General features: G+C 34.9%; 1 protein-coding gene across 3 annotated transcripts in view; it reads right to left on the bottom strand.

The window, feature by feature from the left end:
* LOC100329065 (Zimp10-like protein) overlaps positions 1-22,829 on the bottom strand; it is a 45,883-nt gene that overhangs the window by 3,792 nt on the left and 19,262 nt on the right. The window contains exons 2-17 of one of the 3 annotated variants that reach the window (XM_085493870.1): positions 17,855-17,990; positions 13,165-13,295; positions 10,361-10,517; positions 9,338-9,385; positions 8,661-8,925; positions 4,921-5,097; positions 4,442-4,720; positions 3,974-4,139; positions 3,464-3,602; positions 3,145-3,355; positions 2,927-3,032; positions 2,594-2,819; positions 2,163-2,323; positions 1,817-1,954; positions 989-1,305; positions 155-724 (exon numbers count right to left, since the gene is read on the bottom strand). In XM_085493870.1, the coding sequence (XP_085349996.1) occupies positions 155-724; positions 989-1,305; positions 1,817-1,954; positions 2,163-2,323; positions 2,594-2,819; positions 2,927-3,032; positions 3,145-3,355; positions 3,464-3,602; positions 3,974-4,139; positions 4,442-4,720; positions 4,921-5,097; positions 8,661-8,925; positions 9,338-9,385; positions 10,361-10,517; positions 13,165-13,295; positions 17,855-17,988 (3,225 nt within the window). In that variant the 5' untranslated portion in view covers positions 17,989-17,990. The remainder of the gene's footprint in view (positions 1-154; positions 725-988; positions 1,306-1,816; positions 1,955-2,162; positions 2,324-2,593; positions 2,820-2,926; positions 3,033-3,144; positions 3,356-3,463; positions 3,603-3,973; positions 4,140-4,441; positions 4,721-4,920; positions 5,098-8,660; positions 8,926-9,337; positions 9,386-10,360; positions 10,518-13,164; positions 13,296-17,854; positions 17,991-22,829) is intronic. The other 2 variants (XM_085493871.1, XM_085493872.1) reach the window with 2 other exon arrangements.

The following is a 22,829-nucleotide window of genomic DNA, read 5'->3' as shown; positions in this document are numbered from 1 at the left end:
AGTTATGTGTTGACCTTGTGAATCATGTGTTGACCTTGTGAATCATGTGTTGACCTTGTGAATCATGTGTTGACCTTGTGAATCATGTGTTGACCTTGTGAATCATGTGTTGACCTTGGTGAGACACATGTGAAAATTACAAAATGATACTTACATCTAAGTCTTCATGGCCTTCACTCTGGTCAATAACAATACCAGGATCGAATCCAAGATCGTTTGTTGCACTGTTTGTTGTTGGTGTATTTGCTGGAGGACAGACATTACTTGACGTACTACTATTGTTGTTTGTGTTGTTGTTTCCAGTTTGGTTATTTCCTTGATTCAGCCCCTGATTTCCTTGGGGTTGCTGTTGTTGACTTTGTGAGGATGGTGGCGCTGACTGCTGTGGTTGAGGAGTGTGAGGCGTATGAGGCTGTGGATGTGGTGTGTGTGGTTGTTGTGACACTGTTGTTGGTTGTTGATTTACTGGTTGGGGTGTGTGGGGGTTCTGCATGAGTGGAGTCTGCGGCGTTCTTGGTCCATTATTTGATTGCTGTTGCTGCTGCTGCTGCTGTTGTTGTTGTTGTTGCTGCTGCTGCTGCTGCTGCTGCTGTTGTTGCTGCGGTGGTGGTTGTGGGGTTGGTTGCTGTGGTGTGAGTGGTTGCTGAGGTGATGGCGTTGGCATATCAGGAGGGTGCCGAAGTGGTTGTGTCGTTATTCCTTGGTTAATCCTTGATCGCCTCATCTGAAAAATTTAAAATAAAATGAATGATACATCATTAAAGAATATTCTCTTACACGGATAGGTGGATAAGTTTTAATATCATGCGGGGATATACCATTTTACCATTAGAGATATACTATCATTTCTGAGGAATGGACTGGTGAAATTTAAGCAGGATGTACCATTATGTCTTAAGGGTGTATAGGTGTTTTCTTACTAGTATTCAGTCTAGCCACCTTAAACTGAAATGGTTCAGCCTGTTACAATTAAATGATGTGATCTTACCTGCTGTGGTATACTTGGGTTAATTTGTTTTTCCACTGATACCAGGTCACTACTCGCTATCCCATCATCAAAGTGTGACAACGTCTGCCTTCCAGGCATATTGCTGAATGTATTTGGTGCTTGCGGACCTACATAATTACTTGGAGGCATGGGAGGCCCTTGTGACGGATGCCCTGGACTGTGGAACTGCTCATATGCATTTCCGTATTGTGAACCAGCCGGACTGGGGCCTCCTCGTAACGACTGCCCCCCAGGTCCTGGCGTGGGAACGGAGCCTGGACCTATATTGGGAAAATTAAAATCGTAATTTCCACCACCTGTACATGAAAGAAAAATATAAAAAAAACACAAAACAAAAAATTACTAAGGACCAGAAATAGTTGAGTGGATCTAGATTGATATGCAATTAAAATTGTTTTATAAACTGAATTAACCTTATCTACAAGTGTTGATAACAAATGGCACAGCATAAGATCATGTTTTAATATTTACATAAACTGCATTAACCTTATCTACAAGTGTTGATAACAAATGGCACAGCATAAGATCATGTTTTAATATTTTTATAAACTGAATTAACCTTATCTACAAGTGTTGATAACAAATGGCACAGCATAAGATCATGTTTTAATATTTACATAAATACAAAAGGTGTAATTCACATAATTCACGTAACTCAATTTCCCAAATCGTAGCAAATTAGATTCATTACATAACCTTTGACCCCAGCTTTCACCTAAGATAATGGGAGTGAGATGCAACATTAGGTTTTGCAGAAACTAAAGGAGTACTAACAATGAATAGATTAGCCTTAAAGTAGAAGTGTACCTGCATATTCTGGTGCTCCAGGGGGTACTGATGAGAACGGTGACGGAACCATAGGATCAAAATTGTGAAGATTAGCCATATTCATATTTCCCGGTGACATATTTGGTTTAAACCGCTTGGCTGACTGGCATGTAAGATCTGAAAAAAAAAAACCATCAATTTATTTCATAAAATTATAAATATAAAACAATAATATAATATTAGTACCATCTCATTTATAAACAGGCCTATCTGATTCAAATCAATATTTACTGCAATATTCTAGTTGGTACCAAACTACATGTCATTTCCTACCAAGCATTAGTACTCTCACCAATAAGATTTCTACTACTGGTTTTATGCCTACCTGGGTCTTCCTCTTTTATGTTCATATCTGGTTTCACCGGCACAGGTTTCCAACTCGCTGATGCATCTATTGTCACTTCCTCAAAATCGGCTGATTGCACAGCAGTCAATATACCCCACATAAACTGGTCAACTTCTAATCCTTCTAACAATGCAGTTTTACTGTTAACAAAAACAGAAAACATAATTAGCAAATTGGCAACACATGATTAACACTGATTGGTCAGTTCACATCACATGATATACATTCTAAAATGGTTGAAGATGCATACAAGCATTGATTGGTCAGTTCACGTCACATGATATACATTCTAAAATGGTTGAAGAGGCATACAGGCATTGATTGGTCAGTTCACATCACATGATATACATTCTAAAATGGTTGAAGAGGCAAACAAGCATGGATTGGTCAGTTCACATCACATGACTTACTTGCAAACAGGACATCTCCATGAACCTCTTTCACAGTTGAGTTGTAAGTAAGACTCTAGATCAAAGCATTGGATATGTTTACAATCATGGCCTCTAGAGGGCAGTGTTATCCTCCTGAATGTGATTGGATCTTTTAAAGAGACTTTTATCGCAGTTTGTTCAACACCATCCTCGCCGTTCAACGAACCACCACTGGATGCCGCCACACTTGTGAAATTGCGCTTTACTAGAAAAATAACAATGTCAGGACATTCAGTAAATTTAAACAATGCTTGCAATTAGAGACCACAGAATGCTAATGTTGCATATTACGACGTAACGTCATTTACTTACTTTTCGTAATGCAGTGTTCGGCGGGCAATAGTCTCTTTCTAAGTAGCCCTTGCAGTACTGACCTAACCGTTGGTCTGTGTACCAACTGAAGCACAAATAAATGAGACTGAAAAAAACAACAAAATTAGTTGAATGATTTGATTGAATAGATTTCTGTAGCTATACTCATGTTTTCAAATAAGACATACAAAGAATTGATGAGTTGAATTTGTACTTACACAACAACACGCAGAGACTGTTATCTGGATCGTATTCCGCCCCGGTTGACAAACTTCTTTTAAGTAGAGTGGTTTATGAGACGTTTTATTCTCTCCTCTTTCAATGTGTAATGGTGTGGCATTGACGCTAACCGCCACAGACGCTGGCCAGTTAGTATGCATCTGTCGATCTTCATGATGGTAACACTTAAACTGTAGTTCAAGATCAGACCTGAGAAAGAAATTGTCGAAATAAGTAGGCATGAAGTAGGCATACGCCAAGTACCAAAATAATTTCCCTGGCTGTTAGGTGTAAACACCAGTGTTTGGTAATTCTTACCTCCACATTAACGTCTGATGCACTGATTGTCGAAGGTGGAAGACATGATTACTAACAGCCAAATTGTGTTCTAATCGGAATGGCACCAGCACTACACCATCACGTACTGGGAACGTTAAACGCATCTCATCATTAACGGCTAAAATTGAATATAAAAAAAAATTGATTATCATAAACATGATATTCAGTAGACAGACTTATTATATACAAAAATATAAAAAAACTTGCCACATTCTTGCTACTAAGAATGTTCCTGGATAATATTGGCAGGAATGAGTATATGAGACTAAACGCCGTCCTTGAAGGCTCTATTCAATAGTAGCGAGCGTTCCCATGAAATAATAAACAAGCCAGCTAACACTCATAAAACTGGCTGCATGAGAGCACTGTTTAAAAAAGACTATCGCTGGTAGCACAAAGAATGAGCTTAACTTGAACACAGTTTTGAAAATAAAAAAAGGACACATTTAGCTGATGTGCAATAAATAACAAATGAAGTTTTTTACATACGTGGTGGCATTACAGGAGGCTTGATATCAGGACCAAACTTATCACTAGGAGGCGCTCCTGGAGACGAAAGATATGCTGGAGGGATATTCTGTGCTCCAGGCCCCATAGGAGGAGTTGGATTGTTCTGCATGCCAGGCGAGGGCTGGTAACCCATACCCCTTGCTCCCTGGAAAATAAATCAAGGAATAAATTAGTTCATATTTTCTTATGTAATAGACCAGTAACAAATCTGATCATGTGTTCTAGAATCTCTGAATATATTATTATATTTACTTTTAGTTTGTTCAGTTGAACATCTTTGTGAAACAATGATTATCTTAGTGAGGAATTCTAGTTAAAAAACAAAATTTGATGTATATTTCCAAATTTGGTGAGCAGCAAAACAAATACAGTACCCATTTACAAGACATATGTAAACAAGCTTTGTGGGAGAAACCATTTAACTAAGAGGTAAGATAGGTTACTTACTGGATTGTAATTCATTTGTTGTTGCTGTTGTTGCTGCTGTTGTTGTTGTTGATATGCTGGCGCCATTGGTTGTCCACCATTGTAGTTACCTGGGCCATAGTACTGGTTTGGTTGATTCCCATAATTCCCTGGTGTTGTAAGTGTCCTCTGTCCAGGGTAATTGGGTGAGGGCATCGGCTGTTGATTTGGGTAGCCTGGTTGGGGTGTTTTTTGATATGAATTTGGCATGGCCGCCCCTGGAGGCAGTTGCTGTGGTAAGTACTGCCTATTTGGACCATACTGAAAAACAAAACATGTAATGGTTCTTTTACAACATTTGTAGTTTTATTTCACACAAAAAAATGAAGACCACATATAAATAAATCATTAACAAGGAAGAAAACCCTTTATTATAAAATAAAAATATTATTTGGTGAAAACTCATCATTATACATTCATTTTCAGGTTTTAATGAATTTGAAACAGTAAATAATACTTACCTGTTGTGGATAATTTTGTTGTGAGGGGTTTGGCCTTTTCATGGGATATTGCTGTGGACATTGTGGCCTTTGATTCATTTGTGGTCCAGTATAAAAACCTTGCTTAAAGTTCCCTGGCATTGGACCTTGCTGATTTGGAACAGAATATTGAGGATTGTACCCTGGTTGCCGTGGTATCTACAAGTAAACAAATCAAAAAATCACACATGAAACACTATTTGTATAATAAAAAACAAATGTAATACAAATTTCATAAAGCTAAGAATATAACATTTAGATTTTTTTTTTTATCTTTTGTGAAAGAAAACTTGTTTTGGAATATCAAATTTAACATCAGGTGTAAAAAGTGATGTTACAATTAAAAACAATTTTATTAAATTTTAAGTGATGATGAATTTTTCAGAATCCAGGGAGCCATAATACAGCATTGAAAGAAACATACAAGTGAGAACAAATACCGTTCAGGTCAGTGAAAGAATTATTTGTGAATAATAATAAATGTATTATCAGTTACAAAATGCATCACTGAGTAAGACTCCCAGACAGGTTTATTTCTTGGAGTTAATTTTTTATGACCTCATGAGGTCAAGGCTATGACCTTTCCCATGATGCTTAGTTAAATTAATGTCTGAAATCACTCACACAGAAAAGCTTTTTATTACACTGACATTATGTTGCTGAGGATAAAAAGTCAGGGTTATTCTTTTGTCGCACTTCAGTGATTTTCTTTGATGTACAACCGAAATACCTCTCATTAAAAGTCAAGAAAAAAAACAGAATAGATAACGATAACTGAAGATGTTCCTGTTATGCTTGTCATCCCAAAACAAAATTGTGACGTCATAAAGAATTGATGTATATACGCGTGATCAGACAGGAAGTCAACACACATACTTGCAAGAAACAAAATAATTGGGTAATATCTTAAACAATTTGACCTTCTCAAGGTCAGACACTGTGAATGTATTAATTATCACTGAGTTTTAATTTGGCTATTTTCATGACAAGTGAAATTTGTTAAATTAAACTCACTAATTATTTTTACACTGGAAATCAGTTAACTAATCAGTTGAAATATTGAAATAAAAAAATTTATTAAAAAAAAAGATTTCAAAGATAATAGTTATGTCACAGTCATGTGATATGATATAATACCATTATTTTGTATTGCGAGGTATGATTGAGAAATGACATTGAATTACAGTAATATTCGGACATTGATATCAGAAAAAGAGAACTAATCAGCATTCTTACAGACATAACTTAATTTTCCCATCTGCATTCAGATTGAATATTTAAATATAAGAAGAATTAGACTAATCTGCTCATTTGTAATCCACCTTGGCTTTTCTTAATACTGGCTATATAAACAAAACCAGCTATATAGATATACTTGCCAGGTTAACCCATGCCCTTATTTCATGTCATTCTGAGTGTCATGTTTGTTGTATAAAGTGAACATCTCTCTAAATCCTAGTTTTCAATGTTCAAGATAATAGTGATCACGAATTGATTCAGAACATCTACAAACATTTTTACATTTACAGTGAATCTGGATTGATCTAGAATGTATGGTTAATAACAGACTGAATATAAAGGTCAAAAGTTATTGTTGTGGGTTAAATCATGCAAAAAAACATAATGGTGGCAATAGAAATAGTTCCAGTCTTTTGCCACTGTGCTACTGGGTACCAGACAAAATACTTGCAGTGAGAGACTGAGAAAACTTGCTTATAATGCTGTGTCTGTCAATCATTCTCAGGTGTAAAAAAATGTTATCAAAATAACAGCTACATGTTAATGGAATCAGTCAATAACTGGTCACCAGGTGTGTTGTTTACTTTGCACTTATGTTACCATATAGTGTAAGAGTATGCACAACATTTACAAACATAGTTGAACTCTGGTGACCTTGCCCTTTGTTATATAATATAATTCCCTTTATCATAGTTTATTTCAATATGAATATGCAGTGTCATAATTAATTTTGAATACAAACAAGTTTTGGGGTTGAACCAACAGTGGGGAATCAGTCTACCGAATGTCCTTAAAAGATGTAAATATCTTACAAAAACATTGGTGCCTTATTTGTTTAATTATTTTAAGGGACATAATTTCCAGCTTTATTCAAAGTAATTTAGTTATTTTAGTATAAAAACAAATGTCTCATTGCAAAAAAAAAGTGCTGCATTTAGATATGAATAGATTCATAAAACATGCAAGATAACAGAAAATTTTAGCTGACTTTAGTCCAAGTATTTTGTACAGGTGTCTGTCAAAAATTAATGATTTACTGTATTATATGAAAAGTAAAAAAAAAAACACCCTTTATGAATAGCTATCATGTTGCAAGCTCTGCTTTGTATGCAAATCAACTTAAATAGTTAGTTGGTGTCCAGTGGAGGGAGAAGTCAAAAGTACTGTTGCCTCTTGAGAATCTACATCTTCAAACACTGCAATCTTTAAAGTGCGTTTTTTAAACTAGTATTATAAAAACTATCATTCTGTTCTAATAGCTGAAACATATTCCTGTGAGTTTTCATTTGTCGAATGAACTGTTTGTCAAATACAGAATACATATATTTTAGAATAATTTTCTTTTTAAAATGTGGATGAAATATTTTGCTTTTAATGTATTTTTTATGTATTGTTTTTGATTTGATAACTTCGAACTAAACAGATTTTCTATTAGCTTCAGATCTTGATCAAAGTTAGGCACCCAGTTCATAGGAGTGTTTATATTGATTTTCTGACATCTTGTTTTCTGTAAAGAGGTTATTGGTAGGTTTGCAAATGTGTATCAGACTGTGCAATCTCTCCATGAGTTGGTTTTGAAACCCAGTATGGGATTCTGAGATACATTACCAAGGATATTATTACAAGATAAATCATTTGCTTCATTGAACATATACAACAATGCATATTTCCACTGAGATCAGTGACCTTTGATGTGTATCACCAGTGATCAGTCAAGTAGAAACAGTAAAAATATTTTATCAGATTTTCTCAATTTTTGCATGATATTTTCATACAGGACATCTGTTGTTCAAACTCAGGGAAGACTTTATACTGCTGAATAAGGTGACCAAGTTTGATAAAGTTTGGAATAGAATTAGTAAAGTTATTATGCACACAATAACAATTATTAACGATGACGACGACAACAACAACGCCGGACAAAATGTTCCCCTTAATATAATTTTCCCTTCCATATTTGATGGTACGGGCAAGGTAAAAATTATGACATTAGGTTTGCCATCATCTTTTACCATGTACTATTTATAACTCTTATTTAATCTAACCAATATTTAATATGTGAGGGGGGGGGGGGTGTTGAATGATGGTGGTGACTGGAAAATGTTATCATATATATAATATAATATTATTTGATAATGATTAGAATGGGTATGACTTGTATCAACTACCCTCCCACACTTAAAGCACTGAGTTTCAGAATAACATCTTTACTTGCCTATCCAGACTGTTTCCACTACATTTCAAATTTCGGACTAACTAGCTAACTAGACTAAAAATTTATAAAAAATATGGGAAAAAATCTTTGCAAGCACATGTGATTGTGGTGCCCTGCATTTTGGAGGATTATGCAGACCAGATTAGATAAATATGAGTACCTTACTATGTGGTGGTAGGACAGATGTACGCTAATCAAAATAGGCCTTGGAAAATAATGTGTGAATGACAATGCACAGATTATAATAGTCTGGATATTGAAATCTCACCTGCGGCCCATAATCCCCAAGTTGCTGTTGCTGCTGCTGTTGTTGTTGCTGTTGTTGCTGCTGTTGTTGCTGCTGTTGTTGTTGTTGCTGTTGTTGCTGCTGCTGGCCTTTCATTGCTGTTACAGTTGCTGTTGCCGTTGCAGTTGCAGTTGCGGCAGCTGCTGCTACCGCTGCGGCAGCTGCTGCTGCTGCCGGTTCTGAGAATTGATCATTACTGCCTTGCTGAGGAATTTGTGCAGGTCCATTTGGTCCCTGCATGTACCCACTAAAATAAAACAAACCAAAAAAGTATAAATAAGGCTGGTAATGACCATCAACAGTAATTATGGACTCAGTCTAAAGAGATTTAAATGAGAAATCACAAAATAAATCACAAATATTAAAATTGTGATCTGAATAATTTTGAAAATCAATAAAATAAAATATTATAAATCACGCAATAAAATTGAGCTACATCGACCATGATTCTAAACTTTAACAATTTATTAATACACATTTCATATAAGCTAAGTACAACATCAAGAAATATGAAACAGAACAAAGCTGTTAAACACTTAAATCATCCCTTAGTGTAAGAATGGAACAGCCCACTGTTAATAACATAGAAGATACCATTATCAAAAGAAGGGGTGTGATGGAAGGCAATAGATGATGACCTATATCAGCCTTTCTCTCACCTGCCAATGCCTTCATACATATTACTAGCATACTGCATCATTTCATCCCTAATGCAATGGAAAAGCCGAAATAAAATTGAAAAATTATTATATCGCACATTAATTTCTTTTATACAGAAAACATGAATGACACCTAGCTAAAGTTATTTATAATTAACGATGTGACATGGTTGCTGTCGAATTTATAATTATCGATATGATATGGTTATAGTTGAATTTATAATTAATGATATGATATGGTTGTAGTTGAAACAATTAGGATAAAATTATGGTAAAATTAAGTCTATACAATTTGTTTGAATCATAACTTGAGACAATAATCAGAGTTCACTATTCCAAAGATAATTCCCGAATAATGCATTCAAGTTTACATATAGTTGGATTTGAAAAAAATCTTAATGTTGGAGGTGATCAAGCATAGGAATCTTATGATTTCTGGATATGAAACCTAAAATTGCTACAAAGGAAGACAATGTTGCAATACTCCCATGGTGCATCTCCCTTATACATGATTAGTAAAGGGATTTGCTTAGAAAGAATATTTACATAACAGTAAATTGTCATCTTCTTTGTGTTTCAATGCAAGTGATGTCATCATTCTTTGTGTTTCAGTGCAAGTGATGTCATCATTCTTTGTGTTTCAGTGCAAGTGATGTCATCATTCTTTGTGTTTCAGTGCAAGTGATGTCATGTTTTTGTTTTAGTGGAAGTGATGTCATCATTCATTGTTCCATGGGAGTACCGTCATGCATGTCCATCTACAAAACTAATCTACATAATGTTATCTGAGTGTAGATGTACACACATATAAACTATTGTAGCATTGACTACCCCTGTACCCAAAATGCAAATGGTTTATTACATATGTCCCACAATACATATCAGTTTCCTGTTTCTTTATAGCACAATGTACAGAAAATATGCACTTGAAAACTAAATAAAAAACATCAATGCCAAAGTAAGAAACCTCCATATTGTGGGAGATATGTAAATGGAAGAAAATAAATATAAACATAAGCATACCTATTTGGACGTCCGTACATGCCCTGTGGTTCTCTCCTATTGTAGCCCCCCATATTTTGTGGAGTGTACTGTTTCTGTGAATTGGTGGCGGCAGCAGTAAATGGATGATTTTGCTGCGGAAACTGATGGTTGGACATACTAGTCTGTGTGCCAGTGCCTGAAAATATGAAATACAGCTAGCACTAAGTTCAAATGAAAAAATAAACAAGCAGCCTATCGGCTGAGATAGCTCCGCTGTTAGCAATGCACATTTCAATTAAAGAACTGAAGACATCATTAGAAAATGAACAATATGAATAGTATCAAAGCAATCGGACTTACAGTTTTTAACAAGAAGTCGAAAATATCACTTTCTACCAAAAATTACAAAAATATTCACCAAAATAAATTAATTAGAGAATTGAAGATATCATCACAAAACGAACAAATCTGAGAGAGGTCCACATGTAGTACCTATATATGTAATATCAAAGCAATCGGACTTACAGTTTTCAACAAGAAGTCGAAAATATCACTTTTTACCAAAAATGACAAAAATATTCACCAAAATTAGAGAATTGAAGATATCATCACAAAATGAACAAATCTGAGAGAGGTCCACATGTAGTACCTATATATGTAATATCAAAGCAATCGGACTTGCGGTTTTTAACAAGAAGTCAAAAATATCACTTTTTACCAAAAATGACAAAAATATTCACCAAAATTAGAGAATTGAAGATATCATCACGAAATAAACAAATCTGAGAGAGGTCCACATGTAGTACCTATATATGTAATATCAAAGCATTTGCACTTGCGGTTTTTAACAAGAAGTCGAAAATATCAGTTTTTACCAAAAATGACAAAAATATTCACCAAAATTAGAGAATTAAAGATATCATTACAAAATGAACAAATATGAGAGAGGTCCACATGTAGTACCTATATATGTAATATCAAAGCAATTGGACTTGCGGTTTTCAACAAGAAGTCGAAAATATCACTTTTTACCAAAAATGACAAAAATATTCACCAAAATTAGAGAATTGAAGATATCATCACGAAATAAACAAATCTGAGAGAGGTCCACATGTAGTACCTATATATGTAATATCAAAGCATTTGCACTTGCGGTTTTTAACAAGAAGTCGAAAATATCAGTTTTTACCAAAAATGACAAAAATATTCACCAAAATTAGAGAATTAAAGATATCATTACAAAATGAACAAATATGAGAGAGGTCCACATGTAGTACCTATATATGTAATATCAAAGCAATTGGACTTGCGGTTTTCAACAAGAAGTCGAAAATATCACTTTTTACCAAAAATTACAAAAATATTCATCAAAATTAGAGAATTAAAGATATCATTACAAAATAAACAAATCTGAGAAAGGTCCACATGTAGTACCTATATATGTAATATCAAAGCAATTGGACTTGCGGTTTTCAACAAGAAGTCGAAAATATCACTTTTTACCAAAAATGACAAAAATATTCACCAAAATTAGAGAATTAAAGATATCATTACAAAATAAACAAATCTGAGAGAGGTCCACATGTAGTACCTATATATGTAATATCAAAGCAATTGGACTTGCGGTTTTCAACAAGAAGTTGAAAATATCACTTTTTACTAAAAATGACAAAAATATTCACCAAAATTAGAGAATTGAAGATATCATCATGAAATGAACAAATCTGAGAGAGGTCTACCCAAGGTACATATACACCAAGTATCAAAGCATTCAGGCTTGTAGTTTTCAAGAAGAAGTCGAAAAAGTAAAACATTGACACGGACGACGACGACGGAGACGGACAATCACTCATATGATAAGCTCCGCTCGACAAAGTCGACAGCGGAGCTAAAAATTAAAAACAAGCAGCCTATCGGCTGAGATAGCTCTGCTGTTAGCAATGCACATTTCAATTAAAGAACTGAAGACATCATTAGAAAATGAACAATATGTATAGTATTAAAGCAATCGGACTTACAGTTTTTAACAAGTCGAAAATATCACTTTCTACCAAAAATGACAAAAATATTCACCAAAATTAGAGATTTGAGGATATCATTACAAAATGAACAAATCTGAGAGAGGTCCACATGTAGTACCTATATATGTAATATCAAAGCAATTGCACTTGTGGTTTTTAACAAGAAGTCGAAAATATCACTTTTTGCCAAAAATAACAAAAATATTCACCAAAATTACTGTAGATAATTAAAGATATCATTACAAAATGAACAAATCTGAGAGAGGTCCACATGTAGTACCTATATATGTAGTATCAAAGCAATTGGACTTGCGGTTTTTAACAAGAAGTCGAAAATATCACTTTTTACCAAAAATGACAAAAATATTCACCAAAATTAGAGAATTGAAGATATCAACATGAAATGAACAAACCTAAGAGAGGACTACCCAAGGTACATATACACCAAGTATTAAAGCATTCAGGCTTGTAGTTTTCAAGAAGAAGTCGAAAAAGTAAAACATTGACACGGACGACGACGGACAATCACTCATATGATAAGCTCCGCTCGACAAAGTCGACAGCGGAGCTAAAAATGGATTGTCATTGAAAAATGTATAGTATATATATATGGTATACTACCGTATATGTATCCATTGCAACACTCCATCAATATGTTTTATTTGTTTCATAGTTTGTCTTATCATCATCCTCATTTTGACTCTTTCACAACAAGACGTATAAGCGATAATCAAAATTGGCACACTTAAGTTTTGAGATTAAGTTTTATCTGTGAATGTTTTATAAATCATAGTAAATCAACTAATAAATTAGCATACAAACCTCCAGGTGTGAGTGCATTGTTGCTCATAGGGTTTGTATTATTCGGCTGTACCGAGCCCCATACTGTCGTTACAACGCTCAAGGACTGCTGCTGTTGTTGTTGTTGTTGCTGCCATGAAATACCAGGATCACTAAAGAACATAGAGAAACTATTCAAACCCTGTCTGTACATGAATTATATACAATTCTAAGTGCAGAAATTAAACAGCATTATATGAGTTAATGCTAATAAGTTTAAGTCATGGTTGATAATACAGTGACCCCCTAGCTAAGTCTTGATTAAGTCATGGTTGCTAATACAGTAACCCCTAGCTAAGTCTTGATTAAGTCATGGTTGCTAATACAGTGACTCCCTAGCTAAGTCTTGATTAAGTCATGGTTTCTAATACAGTGACTCCCTAGCTAAGTCTTGATTAAGTCATGGTTTCTAATACAGTAACCCCTAGCTAAGTCTTGATTAAGTCATGGTTTCTAATACAGTAACCCCTAGCTAAGTCTTGATTAAGTCATGGTTTCTAATACAGTGATCCTCTAGCTAAATCTTGATTAAGTCATGGTTGCTAATACAGTGACCCTCTAGCTAAGTCTTGATTAAGTCATGGTTTCTAATACAGTGACCCTCTAGCTAAGTCTTGATTAAGTCATGGTTTCTAATACAGTGATCCTCTAGCTAAATCTTGATTAAGTCATGGTTGCTAATACAGTGACCCTCTAGCTAAATCTTGATTAAGTCATGGTTTCTAATACAGTGACCCTCTAGCTAAGTCTTGATTAAGTCATGGTTTCTAATACAGTAACCCCTAGCTAAGTCTTGATTAAGTCATGGTTTCTAATACAGTAACCCCTAGCTAAGTCTTGATTAAGTCATGGTTTCTAATACAGTGATCCTCTAGCTAAATCTTGATTAAGTCATGGTTTCTAATACAGTAACCCCTAGCTAAGTCTTGATTAAGTCATGGTTTCTAATACAGTGACCCTCTAGCTAAGTCTTGATTAAGTCATGGTTTCTAATACAGTAACCCCTAGCTAAGTCTTGATTAAGTCATGGTTTCTAATACAGTAACCCCTAGCTAAGTCTTGATTAAGTCATGGTTTCTAATACAGTGATCCTCTAGCTAAATCTTGATTAAGTCATGGTTGATAATACAGTGACCCTCTAGCTAAGTCTTGATTAAGTCATGGTTTCTAATACAGTAACCCCTAGCTAAGTCTTGATTAAGTCATGGTTTCTAATACAGTGACCCTCTAGCTAAGTCTTGATTAAGTCATGGTTTCTAATACAGTGATCCTCTAGCTAAATATTGATTAAGTCGGTTGCTAATACAGTGACCCTCTAGCTAAGTCTTGATTAAGTCATGGTTTCTAATACAGTGACCCTCTAGCTAAGTCTTGATTAAGTCATGGTTTCTAATACAGTGACCCTCTAGCTAAATCTTGATTAAGTCATGGTTGATAATACAGTGACTCCCTAGCTAAGTCTTGATTAAGTCATGGTTTCTAATACAGTAACCCCTAGCTAAGTCTTGATTAAGTCATGGTTTCTAATACAGTGATCCTCTAGCTAAATCTTGATTAAGTCATGGTTTCTAATACAGTAACCCCTAGCTAAGTCTTGATTAAGTCATGGTTTCTAATACAGTGACCCTCTAGCTAAGTCTTGATTAAGTCATGGTTTCTAATACAGTAACCCCTAGCTAAGTCTTGATTAAGTCATGGTTTCTAATACAGTAACCCCTAGCTAAGTCTTGATTAAGTCATGGTTTCTAATACAGTGATCCTCTAGCTAAATCTTGATTAAGTCATGGTTGATAATACAGTGACCCTCTAGCTAAGTCTTGATTAAGTCATGGTTTCTAATACAGTAACCCCTAGCTAAGTCTTGATTAAGTCATGGTTTCTAATACAGTGACCCTCTAGCTAAGTCTTGATTAAGTCATGGTTTCTAATACAGTGATCCTCTAGCTAAATATTGATTAAGTCGGTTGCTAATACAGTGACCCTCTAGCTAAGTCTTGATTAAGTCATGGTTTCTAATACAGTGACCCTCTAGCTAAGTCTTGATTAAGTCATGGTTTCTAATACAGTGACCCTCTAGCTAAATCTTGATTAAGTCATGGTTGATAATACAGTGACCCCCTAGCTAAGTCTTGATTAAGTCATGGTTGCTAATACAGTAACCCCTAGCTAAGTCTTGATTAAGTCATGGTTGCTAATACAGTGACTCCCTAGCTAAGTCTTGATTAAGTCATGGTTTCTAATACAGTAACCCCTAGCTAAGTCTTGATTAAGTCATGGTTTCTAATACAGTAACCCCTAGCTAAGTCTTGATTAAGTCATGGTTGCTAATACAGTGATCCTCTAGCTAAATCTTGATTAAGTCATGGTTTCTAATACAGTGATCCTCTAGCTAAATCTTGATTAAGTCATGGTTTCTAATACAGTGACCCTCTAGCTAAGTCTTGATTAAGTCATGGTTTCTAATACAGTGATCCTCTAGCTAAATCTTGATTAAGTCATGGTTGCTAATACAGTAACCCCTAGCTAAGTCTTGATTAAGTCATGGTTTCTAATACAGTGATCCTCTAGCTAAGTCTTGATTAAGTCATGGTTGCTAATACAGTGATCCTCTAGCTAAATCTTGATTAAGTCATGGTTGCTAATACAGTGACCCTCTAGCTAAGTCTTGATTAAGTCATGGTTTCTAATACAGTAACCCCTAGCTAAGTCTTGATTAAGTCATGGTTTCTAATACAGTGATCCTCTAGCTAAATCTTGATTAAGTCATGGTTGCTAATACAGTGACTCCCTAGCTAAGTCTTGATTAAGTCATGGTTTCTAATACAGTAACCCCTAGCTAAGTCTTGATTAAGTCATGGTTGCTAATACAGTGACCCTCTAGCTAAGTCTTGATTAAGTCATGGTTTCTAATACAGTAACCCCTAGCTAAGTCTTGATTAAGTCATGGTTTCTAATACAGTGACCCTCTAGCTAAGTCTTGATTAAGTCATGGTTTCTAATACAGTGATCCTCTAGCTAAATCTTGATTAAGTCATGGTTGCTAATACAGTGACTCCCTAGCTAAGTCTTGATTAAGTCATGGTTTCTAATACAGTAACCCCTAGCTAAGTCTTGATTAAGTCATGGTTGCTAATACAGTGACTCCCTAGCTAAGTCTTGATTAAGTCATGGTTTCTAATACAGTAACCCCTAGCTAAGTCTTGATTAAGTCATGGTTGCTAATACAGTGACCCTCTAGCTAAGTCTTGATTAAGTCATGGTTGCTAATACAGTGACTCCCTAGCTAAGTCTTGATTAAGTCATGGTTTCTAATACAGTAACCCCTAGCTAAGTCTTGATTAAGTCATGGTTGCTAATACAGTGACCCTCTAGCTAAGTCTTGATTAAGTCATGGTTGCTAATACAGTGACCCTCTAGCTAAGTCTTGATTAAGTCATGGTTGCTAATACTGTGACACTCTAGCTAAGTCTTGATTAAGTCATGGTTGCTAATACAGTGACTCCCTAGCTAAGTCTTGATTAAGTCATGGTTTCTAATACAGTAACCCCTAGCTAAGTCTTGATTAAGTCATGGTTTCTAATACAGTGATCCTCTAGCTAAATCTTGATTAAGTCATGGTTTCTAATACAGTAACCCCTAGCTAAGTCTTGATTAAGTCATGGTTTCTAATACAGTGACCCTCTAGCTAAGTCTTGATTAAGTCATGGTTTCTAATACAGTGACCCCCTAGCTAAGTCTTGATTAAGTCATGGTTGCTAATACTGTGACCCCTAGCTAAGTCTTGATTAAGTCATGGTTGCTAATACAGTGACCCTCTAGCTAAGTCTTGATTAAGTCATGGTTGCTAATCCAGTGACCCCCTAGCTAAGTCTTGATTAAGTCATGGTTGCTAATACTGTGACCCCTAGCTAAGTCTTGATTAAGTCATGGTTGCTAATACAGTGACCCTCTAGCTAAGTCTTGATTAAGTCATGGTTGCTAATACAGTGACCCTCTAGCTAAGTCTTGACTAAGTCATGGTTGCTAATACTGTGACCGCTAAATCTCGATATCGACTAGGTCATGAGTAATTGAATGACTCCTAAAAACTTCTATTGTATTTTGTTGTGATAGTCTTGACAGAAAATAACTAAAGATTTGTTGCTTCATGTATTTAATTAGCTGTTGAAGAGTTGGTGTGAGACAGTCGTTTCCAATGATTTTCATACTGTTTTGATGTCATCAGCATTTAACACCATTTGTCCAGTGAATTACCTGGTTGCAAAAGGTGTTGGCAGCATGGCTCAAGGTGTTAACTCATGACTTTATGTGTTTCTTGACCTGTACTGTTTGATAAAGCTCTATAAAACTCACTGCAATGTGAACATTTCATCATTTTGATCTCTAATTTGTGACAGAGCAGTGAGTCTAAGTTAGTCTGTCTGTCTGTTCTTGATAAGTCATGTTTTTGCTTGGATCCCAAAAATCACAAGTTAACAAGGTTTTATCATTTTAAACTGTAGTGTATCAATAAAGATTATATTTTTTGAAAGATTTGTATGTATTCCAACATACAGGAATGGCGTCACACAGTATTGCCCTTATGATGTCATCATCCACAACCACAGCTCCTAGGTTTTCAAAATAGCAGTATTTCATATAGCGCCCTCTACTGTGAATTTGTGAAATTTACCTTGGAGGAACAGGAGGCAAGTTGGCTTTCATTTGAGCATGCATGGGACCTGATTTGGTGGAATCTGGAGTTCTGTTCTTCTGGTGACGTAACAACAATAATCGTCCTAAGTCTTCACACCACAATGATAGCATAGCTGATGAGAAAAAATAAAAAATGATTATATTAATATATTATATGCTCAATAATCACTGGTTTCAAAACAATCTACACAGAAAAGAACAATGTATTGTTTATTATGTTAAAAAGTATCAACGTACCAGTGTAAAAGCAAAGGCTATTTAAAACATATAAATACACATACAATTTCTAATATACACCCCCACCCCATACTACTGAATCTAGAAATGTTGCAGAGTTAAAAGTCAATATATTGCCAAGAATAAATTAATATCGTTATTAAGTTTACAAAATGCCACCATATCAAAATCATAAAGTATCAGTAATGATCTTGATATTAGCTAGTTGATTTATTAGGAAAAATAAATGCTAATACCATCCAGGCAATTCAATCAATTAGTAATCAAGTTTTGTAGCAGTGAAAATTTCTCTGGAATCCTACAACATCAAGCATCAGCAACTTTTACAAAATGTTGTCTTTACACATTTTTAAAAGAATCATCACATCGCAGATTACATTATTTAACATTTTAAGAAATTCTCATTTTTGTTGCTAAAAGGAAAGAAAAGGTAAAGGAAAACTTGATTGGCATATGTAATTTCAATAAGTTACACATATTGTGAGACAGTGACTGGAGGACACAGGACAAGGACATCTTTTGTAGCATCAACAGAAGACTGCTTGTAATCACGCAATAAGCTTGCTTACACATAGCAAATTAACATCAACATATTGTCAAGCTTTGAAGGAAGATTAGAAAATCAGTTTATTGAGATGTATTTATAGAGTAAATGGGTGCTTAATCAATAAATACAAGTGTAATACCAAATAATAGCATGGTCTTAATGCACTGTGTGAAATGTACATCAATACTGCATGATTTGAACACACAGCATGACCTGTATATAAGACATTACATGAACTTAATATTTTATGGTACTAGAAATAAAAACCTAGTTACAACTATGTTGTGTAATTTCCTTCACATTCTTGAAATACCACATACCAGTTATTTTTTTCAAGGACAAATTGTACTTTGATTTTATTTATTGAATAACAGTATTCACTTTCAACCAACTAGGAACTCCCAATGTCTAAATGACATGGTACTTGAAGACAATAAAGTTGCGATAATATTTCCACAAACACTTCCAGAAAACACTGCCAAAAAGTACATCATGACAATTTATCTTTCAAATTTTAATTGATATGTGATTTTATGAATTAATCTGCATTTTAACAATTCAAACAAGAGAAATCTCTCATTTTTCCTTATATTGCAAGAAGAAGAAAGAAAACAACACCATTTAATACTTGTTTACAAATGAATAAGTGTCCTTTGAATTGGTGTACATTTTTTTGTACCATGCCAGGTTGATCCTCAACAAAATCACAAAATACTTCAAACAAATACAACAGTTTTTCACACCTTGGATGTATTACAATATATCTTATCAAAACATTTCAATTTATTTTTATTTCAATATAAGTCAACTGACCTTTCAGTTGACCTTAGATATAAAGAATTACTTATTAACCAGCAACACTATAATTTATCACCCGCCACAGAACACACATTAACAATACAACCATTATTTCTCAATAACAAGATTTTCAAGAAATGTTAATATACCTATTAATATACAAATATTATACAATTTTAAGATTGTTAAAAATTATTATTTGAATATGTCAAATCCAGATTTTTTAATTATTTAACATTATGCTTCTATACAATGTGAGAATATATAAATATATATTTTTAATTTTTGTTTAGCCAAATTGTTTAGCAAAACAGTTTTGCAAATTGTTAATACACACTTTGATAATTCAGGACCAAATAGGTACATTATCTTTTTGGCTTTGAGTCATGGTCAATTTTTTTTGTGGAAAAATTATGAAAAAAAATTATGTGTGTATATTTTATGGCATAAGTTGAAGCCCACAACTGATTTTAAAAATATTTAAGGTCACCAGACCTGCAACTGTACACCATTAAAAATATTAGAAAAATAAAGGAAATAAAAACGAATAGAGAGAAGTGTACTGACTGAATTCCGCTTGGTTTCACACCATCTGTATAATCTACAAATTTGTCACATTTTCCCATCTGTGACGTATTGTACAAAAATGATACACAATAGACATGCAAACATCAGTAGTCACATGTGACTTCTACTGTCGTAAACTTGTATACTGCTATACTCAAGCAAACTTTACATCGTAAAAATACATCATTATCCCAATTCAAGATTTGGTAAATAATTTTAATTTGGTATATATAAGAAATTAATGCATAAATTAAAATTCACTATTATTATTAACATGTAGAATTGAAAACAAAATAATTGATTATGCTAGAAATCAAATTAAAATGAAGCAGGACATATAAAACAAGGTTATGCATTATTTATGATACTAAGCCATACATGACAAATCACTTCCTTGATGGCACAAAAACAAAGATGCTTTACTAATAATACCTATTCTTGAAAAGCTTGGATGAAAACAGACTAGACAAGAGCAATAAATATATATGGAAATCACTTTTATACAACTTATAGTTATACAAGTATTTTATTTCTGAAAAGGGTTATATTTATTTATTATTACTGTGATTATTAATGTCACAATGTTGTCTATTTCAAATTATTTATTTCTGTATAATTTCATGTACCAGGAATTTTATATGTTTAGATGCTTTACTACATTTATATTATTCTGGAATAATGTTTTTAGTTTTTGGACAGTAATATGATGCATTTTAAGAACTGAAGGGAGTGGCTTTCATAAAAATTTAGTTAATAGTATAGGAATATTGTCACACAATTTGCTTCCAATAGAAAATAGAGTACTAGAGCAAATACAGTACTTAGATCAGAATCACCAAACATTCAAAATGTGACCAACTTCACAATGAAGATATATTAATACTTATTAATAATGTTCATATTATTGCTAGGCTTGTGCCTAACAATATGAGATGACATGACATGTATATAAACCACTTAATTTTCACTGCTAGTAATTTTTGCAATTTCAGAATTTTAAGGCATTTGTGAACGCTTAATTTCATGAAATTCACTGACACTCATAGGCTCTGGGAAAATTCACGAAAATTTGTCCAGCAAAATTAACACAGTTTAAAGTATTAATTGCTTTAATTTTTCAACTAAAATTACCATTAAAAATGATATCCTCCAAGGTTTTTTAGGTTAGTAAAAATCAATACATCAATATTTGATAGGAACGAGTTATAAGTATATGTTTAATACTAGCATGTGTTTGTACAATCATGTCAAATCTATTTATATCAAAATGCTGATAAAACATTATTCTAAAAGGTACATGTATATGGTCATTTCAAATTGACCATAAACTGTATAAACATGCAATGTGTAGTATGATGTGAATCACCATTTTTATTATTGTTCTGGAAAATAATTCTAACAATATATCCAATTCTTCTACAACTATAATCCTAATGAACAGAACTATAACTGTGATCTCAACTGAGTAAATAAAATGGCGGTTTGTTATGTGGATGACAGTTTTGTTGGTCTGGCAGACAAATCAAACAAAACACTAATCCACTTCTACTAAAGTGTGTGCTAACAAAACTAGAGATAACTCACAACTTGAACAGTCAGGATTATATTGATCATGACTCCTGACCCAACATGCATGGACCCTGACCCAACACCCATGACCCCTGATGCAAATTGCATGACCCAACATACATGACCCCTGACCCAACATGCATGACCCAACATGCAAGGCCCCTGACCCAACATGGATGGACCCTGACCCAACACCCATGACCCCTGATGCAAATTGCATGACCAACATGCATGACCCCTGACCCAACATGCATGACCCAACATGCAAGGCCCCCTGACCCAACATGCATTACCCCTAACCCAACATGAATGGCCCCTGATGCAAATTGCATGACCCAACATGCATGACCCCTGACCCAACACACAAGTCCCCTAACCAACATGAATGACCCCTGATGCAAATTGCATGACCCAACATGCATGACCCCTGACCCAACATGCATGACCCCTGACCCAACATGCATGACCCCTGACCCAACATGCATGACCCATGACCCAACATGAATGGCCCCTGATGCAAATTGCATGACCCAACATGCATGACCCCTGACCCAACACGCAAGTCCCCTAACCAACATGAATGACCCCTAACCCAACATGAATGACCCCTGATGCAAATTGCATGACCCAACATGAATGACCCCTAACCCAACACACAAGGCCCAAGGCCCCTGATGCAAATTGCATGACCCAACATGAATGACCCCTAACCCAACACACAAGGCCCCTGATACAAATTGCATGACCCAACATGCATGACCCCTGACCCAACATGCATGACCCAACACACAAGGCCCCTGATGCAAATTGCATGACCCAACATGAATGACCCCTAACCCAACACACAAGGCCCCCGATACAAATTGCATGACCCAACATGAATGACCCCTAACCCAACACACAAGGTCCCTGATACAAATTGCATGACCCAACACACAAGGTCCCTGATACAAATTGCATGACCAAACATGAATGACCCCTAACCCAACACACAAGGCCCCTGATACAAATTGCATGACCCAACATGAATGACCCCTAACCCAACACACAAGGCCCCTGATACAAATTGCATGACCCAACATGAATGACCCCTAACCCAACATGCATGACCCCTGACCCAATATGCATGACCCCTGACCCAACATGAATGGCCCCTGATGCAAATTGCATGACCCAACATGAATGACCCCTGACCCAACACGCAAGGCCCCTGACCCAACACGCAAGGCCCCTG

The sequence above is a fragment of the Saccoglossus kowalevskii genome, chromosome 19 (genome assembly GCF_978046115.1).
Source record: "Saccoglossus kowalevskii chromosome 19, keSacKowa6.1, whole genome shotgun sequence".
In the NCBI taxonomy this organism is placed as follows: Eukaryota; Metazoa; Hemichordata; class Enteropneusta; family Harrimaniidae; genus Saccoglossus; species Saccoglossus kowalevskii.
This window is presented reverse-complemented; position numbering and strand designations above follow the sequence as displayed.